Below are 21104 nucleotides of genomic sequence, written 5' to 3'. Positions count from 1 at the left end.
GGAGGGTGGGGGAAGGTAAAGGGCGGAGAGAAGGCAGGGGAAGTGGAAGGCGGCAAGGCCCTGCTGGGGAATTTCTACTACAGTCATGAGCCCTGGTGGTTTCACAAGATAAGGAAGTAAAATGTAGAAAAAAATCAGGGCAAGAAAAACATGTTTTTACAAGGCCACCTGGTTGTTTCAAACTGGGGCAGGGGTACACTTAAGGCTTGGCCTCCAACAGTAGACCAGGCTGGCCTTGAACTCACAGAGATCCGCCTGCCTCTGCCTCCCAAGTGCTGGGACTATAGGCGTGCGCCATCACGCCCGGCTTTAAAATTTTATTTTTATTGTGCATCTGTGAGTGAGAGTGCATGTGTTGTGCCAGTTCGCGAGACCCCAAAGACCACCAAGGAGCCGACCGATGCAAACACACAACAGTTCTTTTATTGTTGCAAGCTTAAGCTTGGGTCCACTCTGTCACCGGCTCAGCGGATCTCAGATGTGACACCCCTTGCTTTGGGAAGCAGAGGTTTTTATAGGTTTATTTCAGCAAGTTCAGTAAGTAGGGGAGTAGGGGGTCTTCAGCCTGGCAAGTGTCTGATTGGTTGCAGCTCAGTGCCAACCCATAAACTGCTGGCTTCAGGAAATCTGAAAAGATATCTGGACTTTTAGTACTTTCCTGTCCCTGGTTAATTGACCGTTGGTGTGGGAGTTGTTCTCTATCCGTTCCAAGTATTGTGGTTTTCTTGGAACAGGGCCCAGGACTGGGTCAGTCCTATGGAGAGTTTATTCAAGATGGAGTCAATCGGGTCTCTCATTTCCCCCCTCTGACTAGTACCTTGGGGTCCCAATCATGGGCACTCCCTCATCTCATGTTCTTCATCACCCAGACTCTGGAGGGACTGATAGTGGATTCACATTACCATTAGCTGTATAGCACCCAGCCGCTCTTTTATAAAAGCTACCAATTTATTTAAAATGCAAGGCCCAAAAGTCAAGAGCATAATCAGAATGAGGAGGCTGACCTTGGCCAGGGATTCTTTGATGACCCCAGAGTGATCTACATAAAAACAACTCTTCCTTAAGGGCAGCACAGAGGCCTCCCTGCTGCAAGAAAAATAGGTGTAGGCCTCTCCTATTCTGCAGAACCATTTCTGCCAAGGAGGTTAGGGATTCTTGTAGATAGGAAATAGACTTTTCTAAGTTCTGGATGTCCAAGTCTGTTGCGGCTCTAAGGCTATGGTAGTTTTGGCTTTGTAAGGTCAAGGCTGAAATTCCTGTACCTGCTCCTGCCAGTCCCAATCCCAGAAGAATGGGTAGGGTGATGGCAGTAACAACTTCTCTTTCCTGGCGATTATGGTGAAGGGGTCCTTGCCCGGTCAGGGCCCTATTTATATCGTGGTCTGAGTGATAAATAATTCTAGGGATTAGTTGTACTAGAACACAAAAGTCTGATGATTAAGAACTTTAGAATGGACACATGGGGTTAATCCCAAAGTACATGCCCATTGTCCTTGATCTGGTGGTAGCAAGTACACGTTATTGGCCAGCACTGGCAGAGTCTGTTTGCATAGGGCAGTGTATTCATGAGGGGGCTTGCCTATCCATAACCCTCGTCCTGAAACATCTTGTAGCGTAAGCCTAATTCCTTCCTGCTGAGCCCATCTACAGCTGCCTTGGTCCGGCTCTAGGGTGGTGTGTCCTATGAATGCAATCCCGTCACAGTATGGGGGCCTTGATGAATAACATAACCAGCATGATGAGGTGAGGTCTGGCCTGGTGTCGTTTGAGTACCTGGTAAGTTTGGACCATTAATGACCAAAGTGGGTCAGTATCGCCTATAAGAAGGCCATGGCTGTCAGAATAGCCATTATTTGAGGGGGCCGCCGTGTTTGACAAGATTGATTCTGGGGTGACCTTTAAAACAGCACCTGGGCCCAAGGGGACTGAATGGGTCTGGTACTGAGGAACTCCTTACTCTTAATTGAATAGAGAATAAAGTTCCTGGATCTGGTTCTGTCCAGCCCACATAGTCTTATTCCCCAAATTTTTCACGCTTCCCAGCTGGTGGCTCTCTTTCCTTCTTCAGTAAAACTAATATTGAGCCTACCATTTTTATGAGGATTAGTGGGTATCGGTTGCTCCCACACTACCTTAATAAGAGCTCCTCCCTGGGGGGTCCACCATATGTGTCCCGTTATTTCACAGCCCCATTAAGCACAATAAGTAGTGCTATCCTCTCCACACCTGTTTCTCTGGGACTTGTATTTTGGAGTTCCAGGCCCTGGGCAAACATAGAACCGGCTGGTTTTCTGTATGGGCCTGGAGAGTTAGTTAGAGCATGAGGATGTGCGCCTCCCTTAGGATTGAAATCAAGGCATCTAAACGGGAGCGCAGAGTTGGGAACCAAGTATCTGGAGGCACTACTTGGGAGATCTGATACAATATATTACCTCCTATCACATCTTGGAGGACCCAAGTCAGATTCATAGGTTGACGCGGGCTTCCCGGAGCAGGAGCGGCTATCATGGGAAACTGAGTATATACAGTCAACAGTTTGAAAATTAGGTGAGATTTAGCTTGAGCGGATTGTTGGGGTCCTTTGAAACTCTCCATCCTATCCTCTCCACACCTGTTTCTCTGGGACTTGTATTTTGGAGTTCCAGGCCCCGGGCAAACATAGAACCGGCCTGGTTTTTTGTATGGGCCTGGAGAGTTAGAGTATGAGGATGTGCACCTCCCTAGGATTGAAATCAAAGAAAGCATCTAAATGGGAGTGCAGAGTTGGGAACCAAGTAGCCAGAGGCGCTACTTGGGAGATCTGAAACAATGTATTACCTCCTATCACATCTTGGAGGACCCAAGTCAGATTCATAGGTTAGTGCGGGCTTCCTGGAGCAGGAGCGGCTATCATGGGGAACAGAGTATATACAGTCAACAGTTTGAAAATTGGGTGAGCTTTAGCTTGAGCAGATTGTTGGGGTCCTTTGAAACTCTCCATCCTGAAGCTGGGGATGTGCAGTCCTCTACGGCGAATGGGTCAGCTAGCCATACATGCGTGTGGTGGATCCACGATGGTACACCATCCACTTTGAGGCTCTGGGGGTGGTCAGTAGGATGACATAGGGACCCTTCCACTGTGGCTCTAAGGATCTTTGCTGATGCCTCTTAACATAGACCCAGTCACCGGGTCGATATTGATGAGGTTCTGGAGTGGGTCCTGTCTCGTAAAGAGCACGTAGTTTAGTATATACATGTTTATGGGACCATTGGACTCTCCTGAGGTCATTCAACAGGTCCCTATCTTTAAGTTCAGTAATCTTTTCTGCCTGGAGGTTAGGAATAATGGGAGGGAGCATTCCAAACATGATCTCAAAGGGGGTTAATCCCATCTGGTAAGGGAAGTTACTCGAACGGAAGGAGAGTCACTCAGTCCCAGCCAGTCTCTAAGGTCAATTTAAGGTCTCTTTCAGAGTTCTATTCATTCTCTCTGCCTGTCCTGAACTCTGGGGTCTATAGCACAATGTAGTTTCCAGTCAATCCCCAGAACTGTGGCCAGACTCTGACTTACTTTGAACACAAAAACCAGTCCATTATCTGACCCTATTATCTGTGGAAAGCCATACCTGGGGAAGATGTCTTCCAACAGTTTCTTTGCCACCATTTGAGCCATTTTATATTTAGTAGGGAAGGCTTCAGTCCATCCTGAAAAAGTATCTACAAAGATTAGCAAATAACGGTATCCATACCTGCCATGTTTTACCTCAGTGAATCTGTTTCCCAATAGGCTCCAGGTTCTCTCTTTCGAAGTCTGATTCCTGGGTTTCTAGTATTTGGCACCACATTAGTGAGTTGGCAAGCTTTACAGCCATTGACAATGTCTTTAATCTTTAAATTGGCATACTTGATTTTTACTTCGGCATGTCAAATTATGTCCTGCATCCTCTTGATGCCCATGTAGGAAGAACGGTGTATTTTTGCCAACATTTGTTTTCCTAATTTTTCCGGGAGGATCAGCTTCCCTTCTGCTGACCTCTACCATCCCTCCAGGCATTGGGTCCTCAGCAGTCCCTTTATCCATTTCAGGTCCTCCCCGGTGTATTTGGGCTTTCCAGGGAGGTTTGGGTCACCTGGGTCAATTAGTGTGGTGACCAAGATTGAGTCAGTTTGGAGGGCAGCCTGTTTAGCCGCCTGATCCGCTTGATTTTTTCCTTGGGAAGTTGGATCGTCCCCTTTTTGATGACCTGGGCAGTGGATAATTGCCAATTTCTTTGGCAGCAAAAGAGCCTTCAGCAATGGTAGGATTTCTTCTTTATTTTTGACAGTCTTTCCCTCTGCAGTTAATAAGCCTCGTTCCCGATATATTGCCCCATGAACATGTGCAGTGGCAAAGGCATATCGGCTGTCCGTATACACATTAAGCTTTTTGTCCTTTCCCAATACCAGCACCTTAGTTAGGGCAATAAGTTCAGTCTTTTGGGCCAAAGTGCCAGTGTGCAGAGGCTCTGCCCAAATGATGGCAGTTAATGATACTACAGCCGCCCCTGCATACCTCTTGCCATCCTGGACAAAACTGCTCCCATCATTGAACCAGGTTACTTCAGCATCAGATAATGGGGTATCGCTCAAATCTGATCAGGTACCATGGACATGGGCCAGGATCCCGGCACAATCATGCAGGCGGGCATCCAAGTCTGGGTCCGGCAAGAGCATGGCTGGATTCAGGGCAACTGGTACCTGGAAGGTGATTCTAGCAGGATTAAGAAGTAATGCCTGATAATGAGTTATATGGGCGTTACTTAGCCATCTGTCCGGGGGCTGCTTTAAAACTCCTTCAATTGCATGTGGTGTGGTGATGGTCAAGTTCTGGCCCAAAGTCAGTTTGTCAGCATCTTTTACCAGTAGTGCTTCTTTGAGTATACAGCCCAAGTATTGGACCTGTTGTTTGCATAGTTGGGCCTTTTTAGCAGAGGCCTGATAGCCCAGGCTTCCCAACGTCTGCAACAGGCATTCTGTGCCGTCCACGCAAGACTCTTGGCTGTCTGCCTCCACAAGTAAGTCATCCACATACTGCAAGAGACTGAGGTGGGGATGCTGAGCCCGATACCCAGATCCTCATGTAATGCCTCATCAAAAATGGTCAGTGAGTTTTCGAACCTTTTGGGAAGCCTAGTCCACGTTGCCAGTTAAGTCCTTTGTCCAGGTCATACCATTCAAAGGAAAAATAGTCTTGACTCTTCGGGGCTAAGGGAAGGCTAAAGAAGGCATCTCTTAACTCCAGAACCATGTTCTGGCAGGAGTGCACTTAATAAAGTATAAGGATTAGGCACTGTAGGGTGAATATCCATCACCCGTTTGTTCACTTCCTGTAGATCCTGCACCGGCCTATAACAATTGGAATGGGGCTTCCTTACTGGCAGCAGGGGGGGTTTCCATGCTGATTGCCAGGGCCTTAAAACCCCTGAGTCCAATAATCTCCCAGGAATTAACTTCCTGGCTTCTGTTTGGATACGTTCCCTTTCCTCTGTGGTAAACAGGACCTGTAATAATTGATGACAATCATCCCAAGTGGGTTGGTGTGTGAATAAGACAGTTTCTAATAAATTAATAAGCTCCTTAGGATTTTCAGAAAAGGGAGCATTCTGGGTTTTCCAGTTGTAAAGGTCACTAGTGGCGAATGGCCAATAGCGATGGGGCTGGTTGCCATCCTCATCTGTGGGGCCGGCAACTCTGAAGGGTAGAGCAGTAGAGTCTGGACCCCCCGGTGTTGCTGCCCTTCTACTCCTAGTCCCCTGATCCGGTTCCCCTGTACCTGTGAAGAATCTGGTACCAGGGGTGCCGGTTCTGGAGGGGGTACCTCCTGTGGAGGAGGTGGATAAGGAGGGGGAGGAAAAATTAGATTTTTTTCTGTGCTACCCTGTAAGACAGGGTACAGTGACAGTGCTGATGGTTTTGTTTCAGGCTTAGGTGCTTTCTGGGTTGTTATTTTCCGTTCTGCAGCCATTAGCATCTCAGTTTTCTGTAAAGGAAGAAAAGACTTGACCCAAGGAGGGGAGTTATTAACTAAATCTCCCCAGACAATTATGTATGATATTTGATCCAAGTGTCCCATACATGGCTGAAGAATAATTTTCTCAACCGCGTTAATATAGCGGGATCAAAGGTCCCCTCCGAGGGCCATCCCACGTTGAAAGTGGGCCATTCAGACCTGCAGGAAGTAATTAATTTATCCTTCCTGACAACAACAGAGAAGTTAGGGGCTTAACCTCTCCAAAATGTGCAAGAACCAGGTCCAGGGGTGTAGAGGGTGTCTGTCCCATTGTGTCTGTCTCACTCACAGATAGACAACCAAAGACAAAACAGAGACAACCAAAGACAAAACAGAGCCAGAAAGACACACAGAAGGCCAAGTATCAAATTCCCCCACTCATGTGGAAGAAAAACTGAAAGTAGGACAGCAGCAAACTGCCATGACATGCGAGTGACTCACCTTGTCCTTGCACAGAAATCAACAGAGTCTGGGGCCCTCTGTCCCCTCTGCTGAGGTCTGGAGCATCTTCCAGACCTCTGTCGTCACGGTCACCTAGTGCGTCTGCTCCAACCGCTCCTGACCACACTGTTCACAAGTTTGCCTTGAGGCTCAGAACAAAAGCTAGGACAGACACAGACAGGTACAACTAGAAACAAACAGACACTTACCAGCTGGCCAAGAACCCTCCAGTTTGGGGGTCCTGGGGGTCTTGGGAATCTCGGAGGAGCCCCCAAGATGTGCCCAGTTCGCAAGACCCCAAAGACCATCAAGGAGCCAACCAATGCAAACACACAACGGTTCTTTTATTGTTGCAAGCTTAAGCTTGGGTCCACTCTGTCACCGACTCAGCGGATCTCAGATGTGACACCCCTTGCTTTGGGAGACAGAGGTTTTTATAGGTTTATTTCAGTAAGTTCAGCAAATAGGGGAGTAGGGGATCTTCAGCCTGGCAAGTGTCTGATTAGTTGCAGCTCAGTGCCAAACCATAAACTGTTGGCGTCAGGAAATCTGAAAAGATATCTGGACTTTTAGTACTTTCTTGTCCCTGGTTAATTGACTATTGGTGGGGGAGTTGTTCTTTATCCATTCCAAGTATTGTGGTTTTTCTTGGAACAGGGCCCAAGGCTGGGTCAGTCCTATGGAGATTTTATCCAAGATGGAGTCACTCAGGTCTCTCACATGGGCATATGGAGGTCAAAGGACAACAACTTTCAGGAGTTGTCGGTTCTTTCCTTTTTCCATGGGATCAGGCGATCAAACACAGGTTGTCAGACTTGTACAGGAAGCACTTTTATTTGTTGAGCCATTTCGCCAGCCTCAAAATATGTTTTTTATATTCACTGTGCTCTTTCACTCCATCAGAATGTTCTAGGATGAGTGGTCTCTATTTTATATAGGATGAAAGTAGGGCTTAGAAACATGTATGCAGTTTGTCTGAAGTATCACACAGTGAGTAACAGCATGTTGAATAAAATGAAAAATTCTCACTAATCAGTTTAGAGGTATAGGTAGAACAAAATAAGCAGTCTTGTAGGCAACTGGAAAGACTGATCTCATGTTTAAGGAAGAAAGTAGGGACTCGAGGCATTGTTTTGAGATCATTCCTGAGAAGTTGATTAAGCTAAAGGAGAGGAATAAATTGTTAGGAAGGAAAATGTAAATAATGGAAAGTGGAATAATTAGAGAAACTTGAGAATGACTAGAAAATGAAAATCATGCTGTAAAACTCCAATCTTTGTGTAATTAAAAGAATAATTTGTGGTATACTTTTTATTGTGATAAAATCTATTTTGAATGTTTATTTTAGTTTCTCATGATGTCTATCAAGGAATCTTGTGGAAAAGAAGAAAAGTCTCAAGAAAAAAGGGCCACCTCTTCAGCTACTTTTGATGAAGTAAGAAATCTTTTTTTACAATTTATTTTCATGTAATAAAAAATGAACCTCACTTTTACAGTGAGATGTAAATTTTTTTTCTTTTTAAAATTATTTATTTTTTTCTTATGTGTACGAGTGTATTGCCTGCATGTATGTGAGTGCACCCATGTCATGCTGTGATGCCCCAGAGGTCAGGACATTGGATCCCATGGAACTGGAGTTACAGATGGTTGTTAGCTGCCAAGTGGGTGCTGGGGACCCAACCTTGGTCCTCAGCATGAGCAGCTAGTGGTCTGATCTGCTGAGCCCCCAAGATGCTAATTATTTCTTCTGCCCATCTAACCTAGGAGAAGCCATTATAATTTTACGAGGTAGTTAGTAGTTAGTTACTTTTATTATCCTAATCACAGATGAGCAATTCATGGCTCTTGCCTTTTTTAATCCCAGGATTTGGGAGGCAGAGGCAGGTAGATCTCTGTGAGTTCAAGGCCAGCCTGGTCTACAGAGGGAGTTCCAGGCCAGCTGTCTCAAAAGATGGAAAAAAAAAAAAGAAAAGAAAAGAAATTGAGTGTGTCTTGTCATTACGCCTTGAGATGGCTCTCTTCAAGACTACAGGTGCTTTCCATGTTGCTAACCCCATTAGTTAACTCTTGTGATACTAATTTTCCTTGTCACTGGTGACTGCTTCTCAGCATCTCAGGTTTCTTTGCTGGCTTTTCCCCATATTTTTTCTTGAAATGAGGTTTTCTAGACTGACTGGGTCTTGTTATGTAGTATAGTCTGGCCTAAAACTCATCATCCTCCTGTCTTAATTTCCCACGTGCTGAGGTTACAGGCATGTATCACTACATGAATCTCCTCCCCATTTTCTTGAACTATAACCTTTCGGGTACTGAAACTCAGTTTCCTAATTTAGTAAATTTCTTTTCCATTCTTTTTTTATTTTTTTATTTATTTTTTATGTGTATGCATGTATTGCCTGCATGTAGGTAAGTGCGCCCGTGTCATGCCCGCAGAGGACAGAAGAGACTGTCGGATCCCCTGGAACTGGAGTTACAGACAGTTGCTAGCTGCCATGTGGGTGCTGGAACTCCAACCCGGCTCTTCTGCAAGAACAGTCAGTGTTCTTAACTGCTGAGCCATCTCTCCAGCCCCCTCTTTTCTATTGTTTAAGTTGAGATCAAACCGGGTGTGGTGGCACATTCCTTTAATCCCAGCACCTGGGAGGCAGATCTCTGTGAGTTTGAGGCCAGCCTGGTTTCCCTAGTGAATCAAGCCCTGGCTATAGGGAGACCCTGTCTCAAAAAGACCGGAAAAAAAAAAAAAAAAAAAAAGATTGTTTAGGTCAAAACCTGGTAAGTTACTGTGCACTGCAACCAGTGTACAAGCGATTTCTATTAGCTTTCTCTATAATATATTCAAAGCCAGACTTACTCCTCTATTGCTGTAACCATGATTTAAACTTTTTTTTTCCTTAGTTATTTCACTGGTTTCTAATTGTTTTCCCCTTTGTCTCTGCCTTTGCCTCCTCATGATTTTTTTTTTTTTTTTTGAGATGGGGTCTTACTATGTATCCTCACAGAGATCCACTTGTGTCTGTCTCCCAAGTAGTAGGATTAAAGGAGTGTGCCACCATGCCCAGCATCATGGTTTATTCTTAACATAGCAAATATTGTGGTCCATAGCAATGTAAGTCAGATTCTGTCACTCCTCTGCTCTGTACTTTTAGTGGTATTCCCTGTTGAAAGCCCCTTGTTGAGCTGCCAACTTACTTTTCCCATTTTATCTTACCACCACTCTGTACTTCAAGGCTTCTTTGTTCCAGCAATCTAGGTACATTCCTGTCTGTGGAGTTTTGCTCTTGTCAGTTATTACCTATTACATTAAAAATTACATATGTAGGGGGTTGATGGCTCAGTGATTAAGAACACTGATTGCTCTTGCAGAGGACCCGGGTTTGATTCCCAGCACCCTCATGGTGACTACGAACAATCCTTAACTCCAGTTCCAGGGGAGTCCGAAGCCCTCTTCTGACCTCTGCGGCATTGCACGACACAGGTGCACTCACATACATGCAGACAATGCACTCATACACATAAAATAAAAATAATAAATATTTTTAAAAATTACATATATGGTTTGGTTTGTTTCTTTTTCTTTTTCTTTTAGATAGGGGGTTAGTCTCTTGTGTTCTAGGCTGGCCTCAAACTCCTTATGTAGTTAATGACTTTGACAGCCGGGCGTGGTGGTGCACACCTTTAATCCCAGCACTCGGGAGGCAGAGGCAGGTGGATCTCTGTGAGTTCAAGGCCAGCCTGGTCTACATAGTGAATTCTAGGACAGCTGGGGCTACAGGGAGACCCTGTCTCAAAAGGACCAGAAAAAAAAAAAAAAGAAAAGAATGACTTTGAACATCTGCATCTGATCACCCTGTCTCCCCCTTTTTTTTTTTTTTTTTTGAGACAGCCTCCTTGTAGTCCTAGCTGCCCTGGAACTTGTTATATAGGCCAGGTTGATCTCACAGAGATCTGCCTGCATCTGCCTCCCACCAGTCTCTGCCTCCTGAGTGCTGGCATTAAAGGTGTGCCCCACCGTGCTTGGTTTTGTCTTGAGTTTTGGGATTACAAATGCACACCAGTATGCGTAGTATATTTGGTGCTGGGATCATGTTAGAAAAGTAATTACCAGTTGAGCTATATCTTCAAGTCTCTGTTTCTTTAGGTCTCCATTCAGATGTCAGCTTATCAATGGAGTCTTTTATCAATATGTTTAAAAATTGCACATCTTGTACTTCTAGCTCTCTACCTTTTTTGCTCCTCTGTTTTATTTCATTCTGTAGCACCATAGGGCATTCTAAACACATTTGTTGTTTATGTGTAAATTCCTGCACTAGATCTTAACCTTTATGGAGGCAGGGATGTTTGTAGTTTTTTGTTAGTCTCTGCCCACAGTCTGGTATATCTTTAGTACATAATAGATACTTGAAACAAGTTTGTCCTCAGCATTTTGAGTTCATGATCTACTAAAAAGCAATGGGGCATATGGTTTCCCTTTGCAGACAGAATTTCACCATGGCAATGCTGTCTCACAGTGTTCTTATCTAAGCTGTATTCATCTCATCCCTAATTTATAAGCACCCAGGACTTCTAATTTCTCCTTGAGTCTTCCTTCTCATTGAGATTCCCTTTTTTAAAAATTTTTTATTTTGGAGGAGGTTGAAACAGGATTTCCCTGTAGCCCCAGCTGGCTTGGAATTTGCTATATAGACCAGGCTGGCCTCAATCTCACAGAGAGCTCTGCTTCCTAAGTGATTGGATTAAAGGATTGTACCACCATACCCCACTGAGACTCCTTACCAAAGTTTATGTCTTTAGATGTTGTTCTTAGAGTTCATTTTTGGATGAGAATGTCAGTTTATAATGATGAAATCATGTTCTTTTATATTATGCTTAATTTGGTGCTGTTCTGTTCTTTTTTTCTCTTGAATGGTATCCTTAGGACAAGAATGAGAGAAAAACCTCAGCAAGTTCTCTTAGTTCAGCCTACTCTGTTAAATCAGTTTCAACTGAGAAGAGAAAACTGGTGAGTATTTAGATACCATAAAAATTTCTTAAAGTTTTTAGTTAATTTTTCTTGTTGTTGGATACAAGGTCCCCCTGTAGTCCTAGCTGGCCTGGAACTTGCTATGTGGACCAGGCCAGCCTTGATCTCACAAAGACCCCACCTGCTTCTGTCTACCAAGTACTGGAATTAAAGGCTTTGGCCACTATACCTGGCTTTTAATTTAATTTTTAAGAGACTGGATCTCACTATATTATTGAGACTGGCCTTTTGAACTCTTGGGATAAAGTGAATCTTTTGTTTCAGTCTTCTAAGGAGCTGGGGCTATAGGCCTGTACCACCCACTGAACCCCGATATAGTAAAGTTTTAATGTACAGTTAGAGAGTTTATAATATAAAATTTCTTATTTTTCTGTATTTTTTTCCATTATGGTTGCTTTTTGATAGCCAATAGAAAACTAGTTTTTGTTTTTTCCTTCCATTTGCTAAAAGGCATTTATCAGGTTTTTATTTCTTGTGTTGGTAGACTGTACTATGTGGGGTTAGGCAACATGGAAGAAAATTTAGACAGTTTTTCAGTCTTTCATGTAAACTGTTATACTTTGCAATTACTCTTTTTTTGGTCTTGCTGTATAGCTCATAGCTCAGGCTGACTGGAAACTTGGAACTACAGTCTTCCTGCCTTTTGAGTGCAGGGTTATTGGCATGTACCACCAGCCTGGCTCACATTCGCCTTTGAAGTAATTAAAATAGATATATTGCTTGCATTTTCAGATTCAGAAATTGAGATTTAAAAAAAGAAATTATGATCCATAAAGTCAAATAATTTATTATAAAATTATGTACAGCAATAGTGCTAAATCCAAAGTTCTTTCACTAATCATTAATTAGAAGCTCTGACACCTAATTAAATACATTAAAGTAATTTAAGGGTGCCTCATTAAGTACTTACCACTCTGAAGTTGAAGTTAAGTGGTGACTAAAGGAGAAAGTAGTGAAAGTTCAAAGAATGTAGAATTCTGTTTTTTTTTTTTAATTTTATCTATTTTTTTATTTTATGTGTATGTGTGTGTTGCCTGCATGTAGGTAAGTGCACTCATGTTGTGCAATGCGTGTGGAGGTCATAAGAGGCTCTCGGATCCCCTGGGACTGGAGTTACAAACAGCTGTTAGCTGCCATGTGGGTGCTGGGATTCGAACCTGGGTCTTCTGCAAGAACAACCAGTGTTCTTAACCTCTGAGCTGTTTTTAAGAATTAATTTAGTTGGACATAGACATACATGCCTTTAATCCCAGCACTTGAGGCAGAGGCAGGTAGATCTCTGTGAGTTCTAGGCTAGCCTGATATACATAGTAAGACCTGGTCCACAAAAAAAAGTAGTTGTTTTTATGTACAGAGATGTATAACTATATGTTTATATATGTGTTTTGTAGTATATGCACATGTGTGTGAGTGTGGAAACCAGAGGCCAACATTTGGTGTCTTCCTCAATCACTCTCATCTTAGTGTTTGATACAGAGCCCCTGACTAAACCCAAAGTTTACCAACTGGGCCAGGTGGGCTAGCCAGTGAGCAACTGTGATCCACCTGTCTCCACCTCCATAGTACTATAATTTTCTAGGGATCTGAATTGAGGTCCTAATGCTTATGTATCAAGCACTTTACCACCAAGCCATCTCTCTTTTTTTTTTTTTTCTTTTTGAGACAGGGTCTCCCTGTAGTCCCACATGGCCTGGAACTTAATATGTAGAGCAGGCTGGCCTCGAACTCACAGAGATCTGCCTGCCTCTCCCTCCCAAGTGCTGGAATTAAAGGCATGCACCACCCAGCATCCAAGCCATCTCTTTAGCCCAGTGATATGTAACTTCATGATATATTCTGAGAAATGCATTGTTACGTGATTGTGTCTGTGTGTCTGTGTATGCCAATATCTTAGTGTATTTACATAAACCTGGAGGGTGTAGACCACAACACACCTATACTGTATGGTATAGCCTATTGCTTTTAATCATGCTCCTGTAGACAGTTGCAACACATGTGTCACAGCTATTTGTGTAGCTAGGCATAGCTAAATAGGGGAAAGGACAGTAAAGCTGGGCATGGTGGCTCACAGCTGTAACCCTAGCACTCAGGAGGCTGAGGCAGGAAGAGTGCTGCAAGCCTGAGAATAGCCTGGGCTATATAAGTACATACAATTCAGTCTGGGTTATAGAATAAGATCCTGTTTCGGAAGGGAGGGAAGGAGGGAAACAGTAAAAATATGGGATAAAGATTAAAATGGGGTGTATGTAGAGGGATTGCGCAGTGGCTAAGAGCATGTGCTACTTTTGCAGAGGTCATGAATTCAGTTCCCAGCACCCATCAGGCAGCTAACAACTGCTTTTAACTCTAGTTGCAAGTAGATTAGACCCTTCTTCTGACCTTAACAGGCACCTGCATAGTATTTTACACCTACAGGAACTCAAACATTCACATAAATAAAAAATAAAAATAATTTTAAAGGAGATTAAAATGGTGTACTTGTATTATAAGATGGAACTTGGTCCAGGTGAGTGAATAGTGCATGAATGTGAACACCTTGGACAATAAAAATACTATTACTAGTTTGGAGTTTATAAATGCTGTATACATAGGCTACACTAAAATTGTTTAAAACATTTTTCTTCAATAATAAATCAACATTTATGTAGCTGTTTTGGTTTATAAACTTTAGCAATTGCTTCACCTTTTGACTCCTTTATAATAACATTTAGTTTAAAACACACATTGTATCAATATATAAAATATTTTTCTTTATATCTATGTTTTTTTTTCTATGCAATTATTTTTTTCTTTTAAACTTTTGTTAAAAAGTAAAACAAATATACACAGAGACACACAGCCATATTGAGCAATGCCTACAAAGGGTCAGGATCAGTCAGCATCCGTCTTCCACATCCATGTCTTGTCCCACTAGAAGTTATTCAGTGGCACACAGAACTGTCATCGTCTATGACATCAGTTCCTTCTTTTGGCATACCTCCTAAAAGACTTGCCTGAGGGTTGTCACTCTGCTCAGAAATTTATCAGTGGTTTTCTTGGTTTGTTTTGTTACCATAGATTTTATTGTAAACAGACAATGCAGCATGAACATTCCTCTCCATTAATGGAAACCTTTTGGTATTGTGGACTATATTTTTCAAACCTTTTAAGTAACTAGTTGAGGTCTGTAGAAGCTTTTTCACAGAGCATTTTCTTGGGACTTGATTTTGTTTTCCTGCAGTTTCCTTTTCTCTTGCCTTTTTGTTTTCAATTACATACTCTTTTCTAGTTTCATCATAATTTTATGGAGTCACTGTCATATATACAGTCTGTCATTGATTGAAGTATTACATAGCACTTGATTATTATTAATCTGTTTGAATTTATTGTTTTTTATGTCAGTCATCTTCTTTGGGTGCTATGGATTGAACCCAAGGCCTTATATATACTAAGCACACACACTACACCTCAGCAACTCTGCCAAGCCCACAGTCTTCTTAAAACATTAATTTTATCGTATTTGTCCCCTGCCAAAAAGTCTTCTTAAAACATTAATTTTATCGTATTTGTCCCCTGCCAAAAATTTTTTTAAAAACATTAATTTTATCGTATTTGTCCCCTGCCAAAAATTTTTTGTTTTTTGCCCCTTCCCAAAATTTTTTTTCAGGGTCTTTTTAAATTTGTTCAATCTTTTTTTTTTTTTTTTTTCTGTCTCAGAGCAAAGACTTTTAACGGGTATTATATTTTACAAATACACTGGAGAATCTTGCGTTGCTGCCTGTATTGGATGCCGTTCTGGGCCACAAGTCTACAAACTTCTTTGCAACTGGACCTGTGATGGCAGAACTTTTCATCTTACTGTTATTATTTACTGTGACCCCTCCATTATCTTCAAAATAAAGAAACATCCCATCTTTTCTCCAGTATGACTTTTGTTATCGAATTACCACTGCTGGATAGACCTTCTTTCTTAGCTCTGGTTTGCCCTTCTTCACTGTGGCCATCACCATGTCACCTACACCAACAGCAGGAAGTCTGTTCAGCCGTCCCTTCATTCCCTTCACAGAGGTGATAGACAATTTTTGGCTCCTGTGTTGTCAGCTCAGTTGATCACTGCTCCTACTGGAAGACCCAGGGGACTCTGGAATTTTGCACCAGAGGACCTGCCACGTCCTTTCTTCGACATCTTGGACACTGGAAAAGGGTCCAATCTTTAAAAAAAAATTTATTTATTTATTAAATAAATAATAAATATTAAATATAAATATAAATTAAATATAAATATTAAATTTAAAATTTATTTATTAAAAATTTATTTAATTTTATTTGTATGAGTGTTTTGCCTGCATGTATGTAAGTGTACCATGAGCATGCAAACCTGCAAAGGCCAGAACAGGGCATTGGATCCCTTGGAACTGGAGTTGTTGTCAGTTGCTGGCAACCAAGTATGTGCTGGGAACTGAACCCTGGTCCTCTGGAAGTACAGCTAGTGCCTTGACTGCTGAACCATCTCTCTAGCTCCAAATTTGGTCCAATCTTAATTATGCAGTTTATCTTCTTCTCTCCTCTCTTCTCCGCTCCCCTTTTGTTTCCTTTTCCCTCCCCTTGTCTCCTCTCCTTCTCTCCAGGCTGTTTGCTTTTTCCTCTGCTGAATTTATATCATTTATTACTTTGAATCTTTAGCATGTATTTTGCCTACCTTTTTCCCATGAGTACCTTCCATCTATTGATGGTGGATATTTTAAACTCTTTCAGTACCCATTGACCATACTCTGCTTCAACTCTTAGTTATATTCTTATAATTAGGCTGTTTGTATATATCCTTTATGTCGCCCTTGTTTTTCCTGTACTTAGTTTCCATCCTTAGAAAACATAGAAAATGATGGTGGAGTTGAATCGGGCAGAACTAATTTCACATCATGACTATGTCCATGATTTGCACTGTAATGATCAGAAAAATGTCTAACTTTGTAAGCTTTGGGTACTTTATCTGTAAAATAAGGATGATAATGTCTGTCCCAAGATGATTGGAAAGATGAAGTAAATTATGTCAGTCTATTCACTAACTAAGGACAAGTAAATGTTTCCCAGTCTCTTTTCCTGTAAGTGTAATATCAGTCCACAGCTTCTGTTTTCTGAGTAATAGATTTGTTTTAATTACAGAAATCAGATGATATAAACATTCTCTACTGTAATACAAACAGAAGACGAGGCCTACAAAGGTAAATTCTCTCTTTTTCTTGACATCTTTTTTACATTTTTGACTCAGAATTATGTAACTAAATTTTTTTCAGTACTTGGGATTGAATGTGGGATTTTATGCATGCACTCTACCACTGGGCTACATCCCCAGCCCTTTGTGTTTTGGGACAAGGTCCAGGCTGTCCTGAAGCTTGCCATATAGCCTAGGTTAGATCTTGAACTCAAGATCCTCTTGCCTCAGCTTGTGTCATCATCATGAGCATCAAGAGCAAATATTTATTTCAAAGTTACATTCTATTTATTTTGTGTGTTTGTGTGTGTGTGTGTGTGTGTGTGTGTGTGTGTGTGTGTGTAGGGAGTATAGGTACATTCATGCACACATATGGAGGTTAGAGAACAACTTGCAAGGGACTTGTTTCTCTTTTTCTACCATGTTGTTCCAGGAATTGAACTCAAGTTGTCAAATTTGGCAGCGGCAAGTGTCCTCATCCACTGCATGATTGCTGGCCAAAGTCTAAATATTTAGATTTGGAGAATCTTTTATTTACTTTGATTAGTACTGTGATGCACACAGATATCTCTGGATATATTGTAGATTACTAAAATTTAAGAAAAAGTTGAGTGAAGTAAAAATCTATCAGAACTATTATGTAAATTATACTCAGACACAATGTAGATTTTTATCTGTAGGGACTTTGTGTAGGTACATGATTGTAAGATACATAACTTTATTACATATGCTAGTAGAGAGCTTGTGAAACTAGTTTAGACACTATGGATAAATGATCTTTATATACCTGTGAGAAAATATGTGATTTCTGAATTATAGATATGGCTTTAAAATCATATTAATTAGTGGACTAGAGAGATGACTCAGCAGTTAAGAGTACTGGCTGCTCTTGCAGAGCACCCAGGTTTGGTTCCCAGCACCCACTTGGCAGTTAATAACCATCAATAACAGCTGTTTGTACCTCCAGTTCCAGGGAATCTGATATCCTCTTCTGACCTCTGGGGATGTTGCACAACATGGTGCACTTACATACATGTAGGCAATATACTCATACACATACAATAAAAATAATAAATAAACTATTTAAAAATTATTTTAGTTAACCAGCATGAGATTACAACTAGAGAATGTGGGGAATGATGGTAGAAATAAGGAAATTATTTTTCTTTAATTTCTTCATTCTTTGAATAAAAAATTCTGTGAGTCCTTAGTTAAGGAATTTTTGCCATTAATGAGAATAAGTATGAAAAGTATAATGTGGGGACTGGAGAGATGGCTCAGCGGTTAAGAGCACTGACTGCTCTTGCAGAGGACCCAGGGTTCAATTCCCAGCACCTACATGGCGGCTACGAACTGTCCTTAACTCCAGTTGCAGGGGAATCCGAAGCCCTCTTCTGACCTCCACAGCATTGTACGACATGGGTGCACTCACATACATGCAGGCAATACACTCATACACATAAAATAATAAAAATAATAAAATGTTTTAAAAAGTATAATATGTGACAAAATTTGCTAAGGTTAAGTTTTCAATGAAGATAGGGAGTTACAGGAAAGCTTTAGGTAGCATGAAATATATAAATGTAAGTTCTGCTACTCAGTTGCTATTAATGTCTGCTGAAAAAACTTTTTTTCAGTTTTATTTTATTTATTTATTTATTTATTTATTTATTTATTTATTTATTTATTTATTTATTTATTTTTTGGTCTTTTTGAGACAGGGTCTCTGTGTAGCCCCAGCTGTCCTGGAACTCACTATGTAGACCAGGCTGGCCTTGAACTCACAGAGATCCTCCTGTCTCTGCCTCCCAAGTGCTGGGATTAAAGGTGTGCATCACCATGCCCAGCTTTTTCAGTTCTTTTAAATCTTCTGTGTTTATTTGTATATATCTACTGAAATATCTTTTTTTTTTCCTTTTGATTTTTATGAGAAAAGATCTTACTGTGTAGCTCTGGCTGGTTTAGTACTTACTTTGTAGACCAGGCTGCCCTGCCTCTGCCTCTTGAGTGCTGAACTAAAGGCATGTACCACCATACCTGGCTTTTAAAGTATGTTCTATCAGAAATTTCATCTTGTGTTTACTATTGCTTGCTAAATTTTTTTGAGCTAAATTTATAATGCCTTTTTCACTAGCCTCATTTTATTTTTTTTCTTTCCTCTCTCTCTCTTTCCTTATTTCCTTCTTTTAAAATTTTAAGTTCTAAATCCCTATTTGATTTTTCATTAAATAGAGAACTTCATTGTTGTTGTTTTGGTGCATTTTTTGTGATGAGGGGGGTGAGACAAAGTCTTTATTTATAGCCCAGGCTGACCTCAGGCTCATGCTCCTCCTGCCATCAGTCTTCTCAGTGCTTGTGCCACCATGTCTGGCTCTTAAGGCCACATTCCAAAACAACCAATCTTTAAAAAACTTTTTATTAATTTATTTTTATTTTTAAATGTATGAGTATTATGCCTCCATGTGTGTAAGTGCATCTGTGTCATGCAGTGCTGGTGGAGGCCAGAAGAAGGTGTTGTATCCCCTGGAACTGGAGTTACAAACAGTTGTTAGCCGTCATGTGGGTGCTGGGATTCGAACCCGGGTCTTCTGCAAAAGCAGCTAGTGCTTTTAACTACTGAGCCATCTCTCCAGCTTCTAAAACCACCATTCTTATATTAATATTTAAGAGAATAAAGTGTAAATAGATTTCTGATTGATATACTACCTCCAGCTTGTCTATATAGTCTTTGGAAGGAAGAAGAAATAAAATTACTGAATTTTGCGGGGGGGGTGTCTTTATTTTTGGAGTTCCTTTTAATTTTTTTTTTTTAATTTGCCTTTTATGTGTATGAGTGTTTTGCCTGCCTGTATGTAAGTGCATCAGATACATGCAGTGCCCATGGTGGGCAGAAGAAGGCATGGATCCCCTGGAACTGTAGTCAAAGGATGGTTATTAACTGCCATGTGGGTAATGGGAACTGAACCTCAGTCCTGTAAGAGTACCCAATGCTTTTAACAACTGTACCATCTCCCCAGCCCCTGAAGTCTTTTGGTATTTAAATTGTTTAAGGATGTCTTGAAGTTAGCGTGGACTCAGTATTTACTCACATTTTTCTGTTTGTATTTAGTCTTGGGAATGCTGAGTACTTAAATGTGTTCTTTGTGATGTGTTAGACCCAGGTGTGATCAATGACCATGCCATTGTGTGAATTACTGTCATATCTCCTTATGGTAGCAACATCAGTAACATAAGCAGACATGCTATTTAATCTGAATATTCACTTTCATACACCTTGTTGGTATGTAGATGTAACTTTTAGTGAAAAAGTCTTTAGCCTTTAGCCTGTGATAAACTATATGCTACAAAATATGTTGTAGAACTGCCTTGGATGCCAACTATGGAGCTGGAGATGTAACTCAACTGATAGAGTGCTTTCCTAGAATGTATGAAGCTTTGGGTTTGATCCCTAGTACCACATAAAGCAGGTATGGTGGTGTTCACCTATAGTCTTAATACTAGTGAGGTGGAGGCAAGGAGGATCATGAGTTTAAGGTTATCTTTGGCTACATAGTGAGTTCAAGGCCAGCATGGGATATATGAAACCCTGTCTCAAAGACTGAAACAACAAAGATAAAGGAACTGGTATATATTTAAAAGGTTACTTAGACAAAAGAATGTTGCGAGATTGAGAATGTTGTGAGATTGTACTCTGTAGATCTTGATAACATGTTTCTAATGGCTATTGGTTACTTAAAGTGATTCATTTCTTGCTGCTATTCACTTATTGGTGAAGTAAACATTTTTTTTTTCCTTAAGATTATAGGTATTCTTTTAGCTGGGCATGGTGGTGCACACCTGTAGTCCCAGCACTTGGGAGGCAGAGGCATAGGGATCTCAGTGAGTTCAAAGCCAGCCTGGTCTACATAGTGAGTTCCAGGTGAGCTGGGGCTACAGGGAGACCCTGTCTCAAAAAGATCGCCCCTGCAAAAAAAAGGTTATGAGTATTTTTTGTATGATATATTGCATTCTCTATAAAAATTGCCCTAATTAATTCAACTCAGTGTATGAACAGTAAAAACTGATATGCAGATTGAAAAATCAGAATTTTGTTATCTGTATATATACAGATTAAAAATATATAACAAGATACGTTGTATACAAATATCACAAATTTAAAGAATACATATATGTATAAAATGATGGGCAGCCATCTTGGTTTTTTAGTTGGTTGAGTTTTTTTGTGTGTGTATTTTTTTTGTTGTTGTTGTCGTTATTTTTGAAAGGTCTCCTTGTAGCCCCAGCTGGCCTGGAACTCACTATGTAGACCAGTCTGGCCTCACAGAAGCCACCTGCCTCTGCCTCATAAGTGCTGGAATTAAAGGTGTGTGCCACCATAGACCAAATGTATTTCTTTTTATTTTTAAAACCTTTTTAATTATATA

The 21104-nt window shown here is 41.1% G+C and overlaps 1 protein-coding gene and 1 pseudogene across 8 annotated transcripts in view; one reads left to right on the top strand and one right to left on the bottom strand.

The window, feature by feature from the left end:
* The window catches only part of Swt1 (SWT1 RNA endoribonuclease homolog), a 117110-nt gene that overhangs the window by 9127 nt on the left and 86879 nt on the right, over window positions 1-21104 (top strand). For all 8 annotated transcript variants that reach the window (XR_003847960.1, XM_029559226.1, XM_008824277.3 and 5 more), the window contains exons 2-4: window positions 7818-7904; window positions 11385-11468; window positions 16632-16690. Coding sequence is in view for 7 of the 8 variants with exons in the window: in XM_029559226.1 (XP_029415086.1) it covers window positions 7818-7904; window positions 11385-11468; window positions 16632-16690 (230 nt within the window). In the remaining variant the exon portion in view is untranslated. The remainder of the gene's footprint in view (window positions 1-7817; window positions 7905-11384; window positions 11469-16631; window positions 16691-21104) is intronic.
* On the bottom strand, window positions 15197-15654 carry LOC103726681 (annotated as a pseudogene).

Source organism: Nannospalax galili, unplaced genomic scaffold (assembly GCF_000622305.1).
Source record: "Nannospalax galili isolate Female #2095 unplaced genomic scaffold, S.galili_v1.0 scaffold227, whole genome shotgun sequence".
NCBI lineage: Eukaryota > Metazoa > Chordata > Mammalia > Rodentia > Spalacidae > Nannospalax > Nannospalax galili.
Note: the sequence above shows the minus strand (reverse complement) of the source record. Positions and strands in the feature narration are given on the sequence as shown.